The sequence below is a fragment of the Rhinatrema bivittatum genome, chromosome 5 (genome assembly GCF_901001135.1).
Source record: "Rhinatrema bivittatum chromosome 5, aRhiBiv1.1, whole genome shotgun sequence".
NCBI lineage: Eukaryota > Metazoa > Chordata > Amphibia > Gymnophiona > Rhinatrematidae > Rhinatrema > Rhinatrema bivittatum.
The window spans coordinates 214,262,020-214,278,467 of record NC_042619.1 but is presented as its reverse complement, the minus strand read 5'-3'; the positions used below and the strand labels follow the sequence as shown (position 1 = coordinate 214,278,467).

Here is a 16,448-nt window from a genome sequence, read left to right as displayed (position 1 = left end):
TTCTTTCCCATTCCACTTAAGCTCTGGGATTCTCTTTTTTCCTTCAGTTTCTGCCCAGAGTACCTGCAATAGGTACCCAGAACACTCTCCGCATCTTTGCTATTTAGTCAGAAAAAACTCACACTGCATTCTGCAGGAGGAGAGGCACAACGATAAATGAGCAGCTGTGGGATATGCAATGGCTGACATTAAAACCGGTCTTCCAAATTTATTCTTAATGATGTTTTGTCTACTAATTATGAAAAAGACTTGAACAACAGATTCAGTGGACTACTGAGCAAGAGGGCTATAAGACCATTGCAAGCCTTCTTCATATCTGAATGTGGGGGGCACTGCTGCTTTAACACGTACAGGAAAATGGAAAGCTTTAATGTTAATACTAGCATATACAAAGGAGTATGGGATGTAAAAACAAAGGGGATGACCATTAGTAAAATGTCTCGGGGGGGGGGGGGGGGGGTTCTATTCACCTGTCTTCCTTTTGGTTGGGTAGTTGATGGCAAGTCCTGCAGAATAAAGCCAACCCAGGAGAGTGTTTCATTTCACTTCTTTAACACTGCAACATTTTCTTTCATTTTCTTGCACAATTATCATACAATAGCAAAAGGTAACAATTTTGTTTAAACTGTGAATACAATACAATGTTCCATCTCATCACAAAATGCTTATTTAATACAGAAAGTCAAGCCCAGGCTGTGTTAGCAGCAAGCTGAAAAAAAGCAGATCAGTCTAAGCAGATAGAAAGTTTGCTTTGATAAACAGTTCAGCATCTTCAACACAAAAGCTGCCACAAATGATTTGAAAAATATCTGTAGTGCCCAGTGGCTGTGCGTATCGTGTCCAGAAACGGAAACAGTGCCACCTATTATGGAAGAGCAGCTTTCGGAGTCTGACCACAGGGATATGCAGCTACCATCAACCTAATGTGGATAACAGTGCAATTCTGTACTTTGCAGTTTGTTTGTTTTTTTGGCTCAACAGTTTCTCCCTTCTTCTTTCAGATTTGTATAAACCAGGGCTGGGATCTTGGTACCATAAGCCTTCATCACAACTACCCGGTAATTTTCCTCCTATTTGCATAGACACCCCCCCCCCCTCCTTCCACTTTTCCTAGTGTGGTTAGTGCAGCAATGGTCCTGAGACTGGAAGCCATATAACAGGACTTGCTCCTGTATTTTTGGTGCTGAATCCAGCCACTGGGTGTTGTCTGACTGATAATTCCATCTCGCTCCCCTCCTCGCCCCCAGAGGCTGTGAATGCCACTTTTGCAGCATCCCCAGTCCCAGCCTATCTGAGGTATGAAAGACCTTATCTAGGAACCAGAAATCCTCCACATAAGGTGTGAGCAGTGCTGCCACTGAGCCAGCCCTGCACTTCTTGTTTCTAAAGTGACACCCTGAATGAAAACTGTTAGTGCCATGGAATACAACGCTCAAGTCAACTCTTTCCAGGAGCTCATACCAGGAAGCCACTGACTAATGTCATTAGCTCCTAAAAGAATCAGGTTAATTGCTAGAGCATGTATAAATTACAACCTTGCATACTTCAAGGACATTACAGAAACCATGTGCGATGCAAAAGGATGCTGAGTTCCCATAACATTGACTCTCTTGCTGTTGTTATAATGGGATCACGTGACTATTTCTAAAATTAAAATTTCAATTTTTAAATGTTTTCTTTAGTGTTTCCATAACAATACTAGAGTGCATTGAACATCTGCATGATTGGTATCAAGGCCCATATTGATGTTCACAGTGATTGCATGGTGTTATGACTGCTGGCATAATGAATCACTGCAAGTTCAACACACTGCAAATTTACAAATACCTTACATTCAATTGCTCAGTACCTTTGCTGCAGAAATTTATACCCAGGGTGATAAATAATCCTAAATATACATCTGCTGTTCAGGTCATATCAACATTCAAACCTCTGGGTCCTAAATATTTAAAAAAAATCTGCACCTAACCTGGATTTTTAAGCCCGAATCTCTGGAAAATCCCAGAATTTAAAATCTGAAACTGCTGCTGGTAGCTGTTGTAAATTAAAATCTTACTGGGGGTGGTGCAAAGGATGGTTATAAAATTTATAGCTCATTCTGCAGTGATATCCATTTAAAACCATACCAAGCCTAGACAAGGGTGAGAAAACATGGAATAATTTTTTTTTTCAAGTTGAATAATTTAGGATTGTTGCCCTTCAACAACAAAAAAATCATTAACTAGGCAACAGGGACTGGGATTGGCAACATGTGCACCAAATTTCAGGGAAAATGGAAAAAAAATCTACGTCTAAGACAGAAGTGCTCTTATAAATAAAATCAATCATTAATACATTGTCAAAATCAAAGTTCACTATAAAGATGGACTAATGAAACAAATTACAAGCATTGGGTAATCTGATTTGCTTGCACAGGAAAATATGAAAATTGTTTCCAAGGTGAACATAAATATTACCAGACTTGTTTGTCAGCCATTTCAATCTTACTACAGATGAAAAGGGTGTTGTGATGGCACAGGAAAAAAAAAATTCCTAAAAGTGTGCAGCCACAAATATTTCAAACAAATGAGAAAAACATTCTGTAATCGAGTTTTCACTACATCTTCAAAGGAGAGCAGCGAACTGGGCAGCAAATGCTTTGTGTTAAAGATGTCATGGGAAAAGGGATGTGCTGAAGTGCAGTTTGCTTGCTTTGAATGTTACAGTAGGGTTTGCCTCTCCAGGCCAAGCTGATGCTTCATGAAAACATGGGCAATGCAGTACAACAGCAGCAGGGGGGGCACACACCAATTCCTTAACTCAAGATAGCGGAAACAATGCATGCGCTTGGATCTTCCCCTCTTGCAAAATGAAGCGTGCTCCATTGAGTTTCAAGCTTTGGGATCCATGTTTGTAAAAGCTTGGTCTCTCAAAATACGGATAACATAAAGCTTTGAGTTTTTACTGAGCTTTGAACAAGGAGCTAACCCTATAATCATAACTTATAATCATAAACAATTAACCAGCTGTAAAGTCAAGAAAATGTAAAACCTTTAAAATATTGGACTTCCTTCACAGTGAAGGTTCCTTAAATGAATGCATGGTGAGTTTAAAAAATGTCTATAGTAGGCCTGTACGATCAGAATACAATTTTCCACTGAACCTATGTTAGAACAGTAATGGGTGAGCATCAGAAAATGCGAACATTGTTGTAATTTTTTTTTTCTGTGTGCGCGTGTAACTGGTAGTCTTACCGAAACGGAATTGTTAATGCTGCTATGACCATTAGCTGGGGACTGTCTGGATGTAGAGGGGGAATCTCTCTGTAATAAGACACAAGGTTCATTAACATACAACACTAGCAAAGGAACACATTTACTGCATATTTACATGAACAAGTTCAACCACAAGCGTATAAATCAGTATTTTGATCCACAACACAAATCTTACAATTCTGAAGACAACTTTCAAACAAAGTACTATTGGAATGTTTAGCCAACATCCAATAGAGCTTTGCTTGAATCTGTTCATGTAGTTCTGACAGACGCCACCCAGAGGAGCTCCAGACACTTAAACACAATATTCATCTTAGAAAAGCTTACTGATTTAATTGAGACTGGCAGGGCTACTGCCGGCACACACAGTATTCTTAGACTGCATTGCCTCCTGCTCTGTTTGTACATGTCTCCTCACAATATGCATGTAAGAAATGTATCTGAATGCACATGGGAGGAACCTGTACGGTGCTTGTGGAGGAAACAATCTTTCAGAGTTACTTCCAGTGAGGATTTCATACAGCATGAGTGCCTAGGAGCAGAGTTTTAAGTCTATGCTTTACTCGAGAAAGGGCCTTGAAAGAACCAGTATGGTTTCCAAAAGCCTGTTAACATTTCAAGCCATTAGCTGCACTAGCTTCAAAATGTAATCTGTCACTATTAATAATTACAGCTTTCTTTCTCATAAAACTATCAAATGCATAACTACTGACTGGTCTAGTCAAATATATCTGAAGAAAGTATTATTTTTCTCTATAAATTTCCATTTTATAGAAAATTTTCATTTTATACAAACCCTCTTTCAGTAACCTACAGCCAACAAGTGACAACACATTTACACTTTATAAAAACTGAAAGTTTATGTTCTATGAACTATAAAGGACCAGGTGTGGCCATTATTCTCTGTTAGGATGTTTTAAATCAAATCAATAATTGCTGCACTTGTTGAATTATGAGCAAAGAAAGCTTAGCTTGCACAGATTCGTGGATAGGGAGGGCCGCAGAAGATGTGCATGAGAGGCATAAGAAGGTGGGGCCTAGGCAGGGCCTATTCCCACTGTTCCGTTATCTTCGTCATAAAATTGGTGTGCATTGGTCTAATGGCACAGGCAGAAAGCCATAACACCCAGCCATCATCAGCAGGCAGTTAGTTGCATGGCTCCAACCAATTCATTACCTCACACGACGAAGACTGAGTGCGGTAGCTCGGCACAATCTTGAACGTGATACTCCCTCGCATTTCCCTCTAGAGAAAGAAGAGGAGCTTTCTTCAATAATTAAAATGTCAAAAATAAGTGCTGAGGAAACTGTTAAAGCATGAGTGAAGAACAAGTGCTAGTGTGCTGCAGATGATCATTCCCTCTTAAAATAAAGTGACTCAGCACACTTAAATCACAAATCTGAACGAAGTAATTTCTATCTGAAGGCTGTTTCCCCATGTGTGAAATGCTTTACAGAAAACAAGGTACATCTGTCTAGACAGCAGTCAGCAAACTATTTCATTTTTTCACTCTATAATGCTATGAAATAAATGATTTTTAACAATACACAAATTATATCATTTCATTGACAGATGTGTGTTTCTGTGAATATACTGTAATAATGTCAACCTTAATGCAAAAGCTAAACTTATCCCTTCCACCTCATTAAAAACAGACAGCCGTGGAAGGGGCCAAGGGACAGGACCTGGAATAAAGCTCCTTTTTGCTCCCTATGTTTTCCTTGCCTCCAGGGCTGGATTTAAGAATTTGTCAGCTATAGACAGAGTGCCATGGTAGAGGAGCCGCTCCCCGCCCCCATCCCAGGTTGGGGGGGGGAGGGGGGGGGAAGAGATTACAACCGTGGAGGTGCTCTGTCTCTGGGTTAGAGAGATGTGCAGAGGCTGGTGGGAGGGACAATGAGTTCAATTTAAGTCAGGACTGGCTCGTGCACTTGACCGTATCTCTAATTCCTTGACCATCTGCTTTTTGTGACCAATCCCTTTTTTGCATTCAAGTACACGTTTTCTGCTGCTTTCCTGTGAAAGTAGTGCTGGTGTCATTGTGCTTTGCAGTTATGCGTGTCAAGTTATCCGTGCATGATGAGATATGGGAATCCACAATCATCTGTTTTGTGCAGCGAGTTTTGACTGTGTCTTTCTGTCTTTCCTTTTAGCAGGTCACTTATAACATCTAGTCATCTATTACTGGGCTCAGCTTTCTTCTGACTGTAGAGCATGTGTCGCTTGGCCTACAGATAGAACACACACGTCTGTGTCCCTGTACGTGGCGATCTTCTGAGACTGAATTGCATCCTCTGGCTGTAAGTTAATTGTTGCATTTGGGCATCTGATACCCAAGCCCCAATTTAATGGATTGCAACTCTGCGAGTTGGTAAACTATTGTGGCTCTCTCGTCTCTGCAAAGATTACGTCCATCCTTTTGTGCCCCTGTCATTGTCTCATTCTGAGTTACAATGGTATTCTCGCGAATGAAGGCAGCAAGCTATAGCTTGTCGGATGTACCTCAGTCAGCATTTTAGCCCAACATTCTGGGTACATATAGTGTGTTTTGTCAAGTACTCATTTTATCTTCCATGAGCTGTGGCTTCGGCTAACGACTGATTGACCTCAGGCCCCAATCGCCACTGTTATGACATTGCTAGGGAGGCAGTGGTTCTATTGTGGGCTGAATTACCTCTTCTTTCATTTATTCATTCCTGTGGGTGTATCCAGGTTTGGGGTGCCTACATTCATAGTCTAGTCTTTAGTGTAGGAAGGTTAGCTTAGAGGAACTTGGTAGAAGTAATACTGTTTTACTGGAGTTTACAGCTTTAGCACCTGTGTATTAGGAATTTTTTCCTCATGGCAGAGAGGCAGTGTTCCAAATCTGGGCCTTGGTCGATGGAAGCCATGTGTTATTTGGGCATACATGCAGCTTGCATTATGAAGTTCAAAGTTCAGGCCAAGCTTACTGACAGTGAGGTGCAGTATACTATAATTATAGACTGGTTCTATGCACTTAATTTCCCCTACCTTGAAAGTTACTCTCCCATCTTGCATTGCGGTCTAGCATTTTCTGCGTGTCATCGTTTTCACATTCTTCAGCTAGTTTAAGCCAACTGGACACCTCCCATGTCTGTGGATTCGCCCCTGCCAGTAGCACATGTATCACTTGGCCTTCTGTTGCCTCAGTAAATGGTTTGTTGTTTTTTTTCAGGCAGGACAGTTCTTCAGTGGGTGAGTAACTTCATGGTGGCTACACATAGCTTGTGTAGCAATGGCGATACATTTTGGTCAAGCTCCTCATTCCGTCAGGTGAATTTAAAGTTTGGTTAGTGTGAGCTTACCACCATATTTCCATCATGCCTTCCAATCTCTCTGCATTTGCTGAAATTAGTTTTAAGATCTTCCTGCAGAACCTGTGGCTCTTCCAACCTTGTACTATATAATAGTAATCACATTTCTTACTGCAAGGTCTTTAGACCCATCACTGTGCAGTTTGGGCAGAGTTGTCCTGCAAAATACATAATTTGGCATAGCCATTTCACATTTTCTTATCAAAATGGGTTTTTGCCTTGGTGACATTTTTCTTCTCCCCCCAAGACTGTGGTTTTCCAATTTGTTACATGATGCCAGGCAGGCAGCCTTCTTTTCTTGCTACAACATCCTTCCAGAACCATAATGCTACAGCATGGTACAGCGTTTGTGCTATACACCAGTATTGCTTCTTATCATTGTCTTGGTTCACTGTGTTCTCACCATGCATATTGGGATGCAAATTGATCGGGACATATGACAACTAAGAAAAGCATAGGCCTGTCATCAAGTTCCATGATTCTGACTGGTTTTCCTCCTTCTGCAATAGCATTTTCAATAAGCACTACATTGGGATACCCTACATCACTGTTTATACTCTTCCACCCATCCCCTTATTGCTCTCCATCTCTGCTTAGTATCTTGGGATGCTAATCCAGGGCATGACACTTGCCCGTAGTCATTCCTATGGACCGTTTCAACTACGATTAATCTACACTCTAGGGTGGCTAGGCAGGTGTTAAGAGATCTTGGAAAACAATGCAAATACATGGAAGATGTATCAATGCATCTCAAGCCTTCCAACATGCATTCTAGTCTCTCAGCCTGAAATTTCATGGCTAAGATGTCCTCCCACAGTCCTAGAGCTCTTGCCACCTCATGCTTAAGACTGTGGCTGTTCTACCACAGAGGCTTTCCAGGACAGGAGTACTTTGCATGCATCTCATATAGTGAATACATGCTTTGCTCAGAACTTGTGCAGCTGCCAAGGGCCTACCTTCATTGTGGGAGGATTGCGGCAGCTTGACCTAGCTTACAAGTCAGGTGGCACGAGTTAAGGGCTTCCCTGCAGCAGTCAAATGGGGTGATGACACCCGGGCTCCTCCCCTCCCTGCAGCAGCATCACTAATGTTGGGTGGATGATGCACAGGCCAGGGGCCTTGCAGAATTTGGGCAAGCATGTATTTAGGTGCCTTGTGGCACTATGCTTATCCATTTGTGGATGGGATCTGGTTACCTCTCTGCAACATACTGTAAGTTTAGGGTGATTGGGTGGCTCTACCAAGATGGGGCACTGTGTCATGAACGTCCCTACTGCTATAGTCAGCATTAAGATATTAGGATATAGCCGCAGCTAGGTTGGTGGAGAGCTCATGACAAGCAAGATGTCACTACTATGGGCTTGTGGCAGGGTTGACCACTCTTAGCGTGCACAGCAAGTACTATTTTGAAAGCTGGTCAGGCATTGATTACTAAGTGGTAATTCCTGCCAATGCGTTGCATGGGTGGGTAAGAGTCTAGTCGTGTCGCCTGTCAAGTCTTCGGATTTGGTAGCTGGGCTTAGCCTGCTCACTCCCTCAATACTTGGGCTGCTTTCCTGAATAAGGGAGTCCTACTCTTGCTACAGACCAAGACGTAATTGGAGGCTTTGACCGCCCTGTGCCTCCAATGCTAAAATATTGTATTATGATACATACTGAGCTTTGAGCTTTTATGAACTGCAAACTCACCCCTCAGGGCCGGCGTGTCCCATTAGGCGAACTAGGTGGTCGCCTCGGGCGACAAACATTAGGGTATGCCAAAGAGCAGCCATGTGGGGCCGTGAGTGGAGCCTATCCCGCTCGCGGCAAAGAGGAGCAAAGCACAGGGCATTGGAGACCGCAGGGGATGGGGGAGGGGAGGGTAACAACCAGCCAAGGTGCAGGTGGGTTTTGGCCCTGGGAGGGTGGCGTGACCGGGGGGGGGGGGGAGGGGGGGGCAGGCACAAGGCAGAAGGTTCGCCTAGGGTGCCTAATACCCTTGCACTGGCCCTGGTCACCCTATAGGAATTGCATAACATGTTTAATGGTTTAATTTTTGTTATGTAAACTGACCTATGCTGTGACCATATCCATCCAAATAAAGATCTTCATTGTGAATAATGTTGTGACAGAGCTTCAATCACGGTTTAATTAACAGAAAATAAGGGAAGTGGGGGGTGGGTGTGGGAAATTAAGTAATATTGAGGGAGAAGACGAGTACACACCTGACATGGCTGTGCCCCTTTGAAGCTGTGTTGGCACATGGCCCTAAAGAAAGCAGAAGCAGGCGCCTCTTTGGCCTGCATATATGTTGCCCTAGGCAGTTGTCTATGCCTAAATCCAGACTTACTTTCCTCTCCTCTGTTCCCTTCAGCTTCCCACATATATCTGTAGGGCCAGATTCAACATCCTTCAGAGTCAGGACAAACCACTATGAACTCAACAGGTATGCTTCACCTTCCATACAATACTGGTTACTGCAATACTCATCATCCCTTACTGGCATGAGTGACAGAAAAGATTTCTGAAAACAGTCTTATAAAATACCACCATGCTTCTATCAAAATGCAACTGCTCTTTACAGGCAAGTTTCCAGCTTCTAGTTGGTGTAGTATCCACACCCTCTCTTGGGGATACTTAGAAATTGGAAAAACAAAAACAACACATTTCACACATACACACTTACTAGCATCTTTTGAAGTTGTTCCACTGTTTGATTTGCTACACTGATTCCATTTATTTCTCGGATTTCATCACCTACATGGAGTGTTCCTGAGGAGTTAACAACAGGTATTGGTAAGTAAAGTGAGAAACATTACAGGTCATTAGAAACAATGGCTATAACTACAACAACAAAAATCGAAGGCAAACTTGAAAGGAGACTGTAGTGTATAAATGAGCATTAGCTCTAACACTGCCATGAAAGGAATATTTTAAAGCATAACAGAGCTGCCAACCTTCCTGGTTTTCAAAAAGGCAAACAAATTATGGTGCACACCTTCCCACTTCCATACAACTTATTTGGTTAAATACCATGAGTAACAGGGAAGAAAATCCCTGGTGGTACCCAACTTAAGAGAATTAAAAAAAAAAAAAGTCATACACCAAGTACAAGAGGACCAAGGATAAATAATAATAATAAAAAAAAAAGAAACCTAACAACTTTATTGCTCCCAGGTAAGATAAAAACTAACAAAAAAATTCAATCTCCACAGCCATATCAAGGCTTCCCCAATATGGTTTCAAGCAAAATACTTTTCCCTCAGGAGTGTGGCAAAACAGGATGATACAATTTATTTATTCTCAGTGATATCACTCAAAACACAGAATTCACCACACACATGAATTCACAAAACCAAAGGGTGTAATTTAACAACTTTAGTCAACAATAGAATCGTAATTCTTGGATCATTAAGACAAGAAGCAAATTTAATTTATTTATTATTTATTTATTTATTATTGGTTTTTATATACCGCCGCTCAGAGATATCACGTCGGTGTACATAGAACAAAATCCGCAATTGCGTTTTACATAAAACAGTAAGAAAACAACTGAGAAAACTTTACATTAAAAACGGTTAAATGCAATAACAGCAAAACAATTTATAAAATATAAATAGATATATAATGATAGTATTATATAATGTAGTTATAACATTACAATTTATAACAGAGTCAAGGGAGAATAAAGAGGGGCAAGGGAAGGAGAGAATAAAAAATTTGAGTAGGGGAGGAAGAGAGAAAGGTGTGAGGGGAAGGGATTATATACAAGTGGGGCTGCAAATGAGCAAATTCTTCAGTTTTATAAATGGAAAGGAAGGAGCTAGGGTGAAAAAGGTAGGAAAGAGCCTAGTGTTGGCTATTGTAAAGAGGAGGTGTGAGAGGTTAGAGGAAAAAGGGGGTGTCGTCTTCCCAAAGGAGAGGAGAGATGTGAGGTGACAGGGGGAGCGTGGTGGCTATAATGACAGAAAAATTATCATATTTAAAAGATAATTAAATCAAGCCTTTTTTAGTGGAAAGGACATTCTAGAACAAGAGACTATGATGTGAGGCTCCAAGTGGAGAGACTCCGGAGTAACAGAAAATATTTTTTTCATGGAAAGGATGGTGGATGCATAAAATGGCCTCATAGTAGAAAAAGTGGAGGCAAAAACAGTAGCAGAACTCAAGCAAACATAGAATAAGCACAGAGGATTTGTTATTGCAAAGAAGCCTCCATTTCAACTGGTATTTCCATATTACATTTGGATTTATACAATTCTTTATAATTTTTAAAAACTTGTTGATCTCAAACAGATCATAAACAGTGTTACTAAACTATACTATTCTCTTAACTTGGGAATATTTTTCTCTATACAATTTTATTTTGTATCTATGCCAGAACAGGTCCACTTCTATTTTTCCATTTTCATGTTCTAAGATTACAAAATTATTTATTCCACCACTTTAATATCATATATCTTGTACTCATGCCTAATCCTGCATAATTACTTAATCAAATGAGAGGGTCAGTGACTCATATATTCTTTTTCAATTGTCTACTTTACCTTCTAAAGCTTTTATCTTGTCCAGGAATTACATTTTATGAGCAGACTGATATGCTAACAGGATAACTCCTTAACATTATAAATGCTTCCCAGACTGACAAATTTACTTCTATTGAGATACTGTTGTCTAAATACATTGATATTTCCTGTTGCATTGTATCACAAAAATCTTTAAGTAAATAACTCCATTCTCCATTGTCCTCTAGCCATCCAAGTCTACCACCAAATTCATTTTCAGTGCAGACCATTCCTATTCAAGTAGGTTATATTTCTTGAAATATAGACAATGATATAAATATATCATCTAACCTTTTGTTTATTGGGTTTAACAGTGGAAAATAAGACTATGCCTATTTTCAATTAAGCATTCTTCTGCTAATTTAAAGATATTCAGCATTTCATGTAATGATATTTGTCAGTCATCTTCTTACATTCTGATTTAGATGTAGAGTCAAGATTACAAACATTCGATTCTGACTGAAATGCTTCTATTTTAATTTTAAATTTAAAATCTAAATACTTGAACTTGTGTTTTATCATTACTTTTAATACAACAGTTCACATAAACTTTTAGTTTCTTCTTTCAGGAACCCATGCTTTTAAAATTTAAAATCCACTATTAATCTAATTCATTCAACAGAATCTCTCCCATTCTGCAACAAACTGAATCCACACAGCTGAGGGGGAAATTTCAAAATACCAAAGCAATTAGGAAGATTGATGTCAAATACTTTATGGCAATTCACACACAACACTGGTATACTTCTGGAAGAATCCAAAAAATATATATATATGTAGCTATCAACCCGACGTCATACACATTAACAAGAGCGTTAAAACATACTGCTCTTGGTGTTAATTACCACATATATTGGAAAGCTTATGTGTATTGTGGTTATAATCATTGGTCATTGGTTGTAAGCTTACTTGCGTTGCATTTTGCATTGTTTTCTCATTTTTCTCCTTTTCTAATTTTTTAATTTTTTTTGTTTAACTCTTTGAGAGAAAATATAAAATACCGTAGGAAGTACTTATCTTGAATAACACTTGTTATTTCTGTGTACAGCTGAATGTCATAAGCTCTGTACCGGAACACCGGAGTAAAGCAAACAACTAGACGCGGCTCGCGTTTCTTTTTTTGCTTCTTCAGGGGCTTTGTTGAGTTGTATTTAATATATCACTTCTGTCTCACGACTTCCACAGCATAGTATGCATAGCACCAAGAGCAGTATGTTTTAACGCTCTTGTTAATGTGTATGAGGTCGGGTTGATAGCTACATATATATATTTTTTGGATTCTTCCAGAAGTATACCAGTGTTGTGTGTGAATTGTAATGAGTGTTACACTTGGTTGAAGCAGTTTTGTTGAGTATCTAGTGTTAATAAATACTTTATGGCCGCACATTTAATCGAGGAACATTTTGGTATGTTAAATTTATTGGCAATGAATCAATCAAAGCAGAACATAGAAGTGATCATGCCAAAGAAACATGTGGGATATTATATAGGGATTTAGCCCCTAAATAGATATATAAAGATATTGATTTTGTGTCACTCTTGTAAAACAAATATATGGGTTTAATATTTATGTGTTTTTAACATAATTGAATCTTTCAGATCATTTACAGATAATGGGAAATACCAATATAAATATGAAATATTAATACTGGAATATTGATTTGTTAACGGATATATTGGGCGATATCACTATGAATATTTAAATTAATCATATCATCCCATTGGGTGAAACCCCTAAAGGAAGGCCATTTTCTTGAAAATGGCATTGAGAAAGCTTTGGTCTAGCTATGGAGGAAGTTGGGTCATTTCAGTTTTAGCTTCTGGTTTAGGAACTATAAAGAAAATAAAACTGCTTACCTATAACAGGTGCTCTCTGTAAAGAGAAGGACAAATCAGCCATACAAGAGGAGTAATGTCACCTGATGGCGCCAAAACGGAAAAGCAAGCTTTTCTGAGCGTGCATGGGTGTTTCTGTGCAGCTGCTGCTGCGCGAGTGTTCTAACCTTTGGGACCAAGCTGACCTTCAAATCTACAGAGAGGAGAGTGAGATTGTATGGCTGATTTATCCACTGTCCATGGAGAACACCTGTTGCAGGTAAGTACATTTTGCTCTTTTATGGCCAAGTAGGACAGTAATCAGACACAAAAGTGGGGACTTCCAAGCTGAGGGTTACATGTAAGTATCTGTTATTTTTTTTTTTACATCAGATATAGAACATGTAACCTGTGTTTTGTTAGATGGTGGTGGGAGAGCTTTTAAGAACTTGTTTGTCAAAGCTGCTGTCTTGATGTGAAGAGTTTTTTTTTAAACAGTAATGAACAGTGAAGATATAGATAGAAGACTAGGTGACAGTGTCAATGGAAGCACTAGGTGGCCACCTAGAGCAGTGCTTCTCAAACTAGTCCTCAGGGCACATCTAAGCAGTCAGGTTTTCAGGACATCCATAATGAATATGCATGAGATAGATTTGCATGCACTGTTTTCATTGTATGGAAATCTCTCTCATACATATTCACTGTGGATATCTTAAAAAATCTGATTGGCAAGATGTATCCCGAGGACTGGGTTGAGAAGCACTGACCTAGAGAACTACAGTTTTGGGGGCAGCAGTAGCAGGACTGAATCAGTTCGGCTCTGACTGGGGCCCACGCCTTGTTGTAGCAGCAGGAACTTGTCAATGTGCTCCCTCTACCTCCTTCGCTCAGTTGGCTCTCTCTGACAGTGGCGGCTTTCAGTGGCACCACAACCTGGCTTCATGGCAGTGCTGAAACCGCTAGCCACAATCCCAGGACTTTACCTTTGGTGGCAGGAGTTGTCGAAAACACTTCCATCGTTTTCTCAGCATAACCAGGGTGATGGAAGAGGGGGAAGCAGGAAGAGGAATGCTCCTGGGTCTGGAGGGGGTGGGGACAGGAAGAAGAGTGCTCCTAGCTAGGACTGGGGGGAAAAGAGGAAGAATGCTCCTGGGACTGGGGGGAAAATAGGAAGAGGAATGCTCTTGGGGTCAGGTCTGGTAGGGGAGAAAAAAAACCCAAAGAGGAATGCTGCTGGAGGATGTAGGATGAATAGCTGAAGTTTTGCCTAGGGCGTCTAATACCTTTGCACTGGCCCTGCAAAGTGGCAGTCTTGCAGATATCGTCTATGGAAGCATAGCAAAGATGGGTTAAGGAAGGTACTATAGTTCTAGCTTGATGGACTTTCACCTTCCTTTGATTTTGCTGTCCTGTTTGATTATAACAATAAGAAATGCAACCAAAAATCCACATGGAATACCTCTGTTGACTGGGTTAAAGGAGATGAATAGATGTGAAGATCTTCTGTAGGACTTTGTTCTCTCCAAGTAGAATAAACCTCTTCTGCAGTCAAAGGTATAAAGAGCCACTTCATCCTTACTGACACATGCTTTTGAAAAATCCATTGGCTAAACAATGGATTGATTTAAATGAAATTGTGAGATGACTTCTGGTAGAAATTTAGGATGAATTTTCAAAACTATTCTGTTATAGAAAATTTGGGTATATGGAGAATATGAGACTAGTGCTTGCAGCTCACATACTATGTGGGCAGAATTACAGCCATCGAAAACAAAACCTTTTAAGAAAGGAATTTTAATTCTGCTGGCACTAGAGGCTGAACTGGATCTTACATGAATTGAATGAGAACTATATTTAGATCCCAAGGAATAGGAGGATTTTTAACTGGTTTAGGCTTTTCATGAATCTGGCAACTCTAGGTTGCTGGGAGATGGTACCATTATAATTCAGGAGGAATTCCTAAGTTAGTTTTCAATCCTAAGTCAGAGAGACTTAAGAGATATTGAAATAACAGGGGAACAGCACACAAATGGGGGTCATGATTTCCTTGTGGGCACCAGATGGAAAATCTTTGCCATTTAAAAAGTTACAAGATCTTCTGGTAAAGCATTCTCTTGATGCTAAAACAACCCTACTTACTGTAAGAGGCAAGTGCATAGAAGAAACTAGTTGACTTTCAATAACCATGCCAGTCAGAACTAATAACGAAGGCTGGGATAAAAATTCCAGGGATGGGAATATTTTTAATATTAATGGTTGCCAAACAGCTAGGCATTGAAACCATGGAAAACAAATTTGATGTGGCCAAAAAAAGGCAATCAAATTCATTATATTCAATTTTTGAATTGTCATGGCTATAAGTGGAATTGGAAGGAACATAAAGAAATCCACAATTCCATGGGATTAAAAAGGCATCTCTCACTCCTTGGTGGCCTCCCGGAGCAGCAGATGTGAACTTTGTTTGATGGGGTTGCAAAGAGATCTATCTACGAAGTACCCGAAAATTGAAACAATTCTGTGCTACCCAACGGTCCAGACTATTCGTGTGGTTGTAGCTGGCAATCATGACCACTCTCTGGTTTTGGCTTCCAGAAAGATAGTTGGCTATCAGCCATATCCCTTGGGAAATTTCCCATTTCCATATCTTGCATGCCTCTTGACATAGATTGAAAAAGCCTGCTCCTCCCTTGTTTATTGATAAGGAACATCAGTACTTGGTTGTCTATCTGGATAAACACTACTTTTGGCCAAGGGTTGAATTGCTCTCAATTCTAGGTGATTTATGTAGAGTAATCGTTCTTGTGGAGACCAAGGGATGCATCTGTGGTTATTTTAATTTGAAACTGAGGTTGGCAAAATACATGACCTGTTGGCAGATTTTCAGGCTCTATCCACCAAGCCAGAGATAGGACGAGTAGGTTGAACTATATTCATTTTTTGGGAAAGTGGTTGTAAGTGTCAGTTTCAGAGAGACTTCACTTGATACCATGCCTGTCTTACACTGAGATGTGCAAAAAGGGTAACGACTGTTGCCATCATATGTCCAACATTTTCAGTTTGTCCAACAGTTGACAAATTTTAAAGTGAATAGAGTCTGAAGGCTCAGCATTTATAGAACAGTAGGATGGATGGAATCGGCAAATGAGTTTTGTAAACGAAGATAAAGAGTCTATGTAAAGAAGGTTGGTGTAAATGTGATATAGACGAATAGTTTCTTGGTGTAAGTGATAACTTTTTGTTTATGTAGTTTATGTTATAGAGGTGTCATATTGAACATCTCCTTGAAGAAGCCCGTTTAATGGAGGGCGAAACAAAGAATTCTTTGTCGGATGACATGCTAGAAGAGTCTTCATAGGAGAGTATTGTAGAGGAATGACATTGCAGTACAGCCTTCATAGGGGAACATGGTATAGAACGTCACTGACAGAAGAGTGGCCTATAAGAGAACATTGTAGAAGAGTTAGAAGAAGTATATGGGAGTAACATATGTAGTGAGGAT

At 40.1% G+C, this 16,448-nt stretch overlaps 1 protein-coding gene across 8 annotated transcripts in view; it reads right to left on the bottom strand.

Moving 5' to 3' along the window:
- The window catches only part of CASK (calcium/calmodulin dependent serine protein kinase), a 1,033,919-nt gene that overhangs the window by 118,556 nt on the left and 898,915 nt on the right, over positions 1–16,448 (bottom strand). For 3 of the 8 annotated variants that reach the window (XM_029603127.1, XM_029603129.1, XM_029603135.1), the window contains 4 exons: positions 9,256–9,341; positions 4,432–4,500; positions 3,234–3,302; positions 471–506 (listed from right to left, as the gene is read on the bottom strand). In XM_029603127.1, the coding sequence (XP_029458987.1) occupies positions 471–506; positions 3,234–3,302; positions 4,432–4,500; positions 9,256–9,341 (260 nt within the window). The remainder of the gene's footprint in view (positions 1–470; positions 507–3,233; positions 3,303–4,431; positions 4,501–9,255; positions 9,342–16,448) is intronic. The other 5 variants (XM_029603128.1, XM_029603132.1, XM_029603131.1 and 2 more) reach the window with 3 other exon arrangements.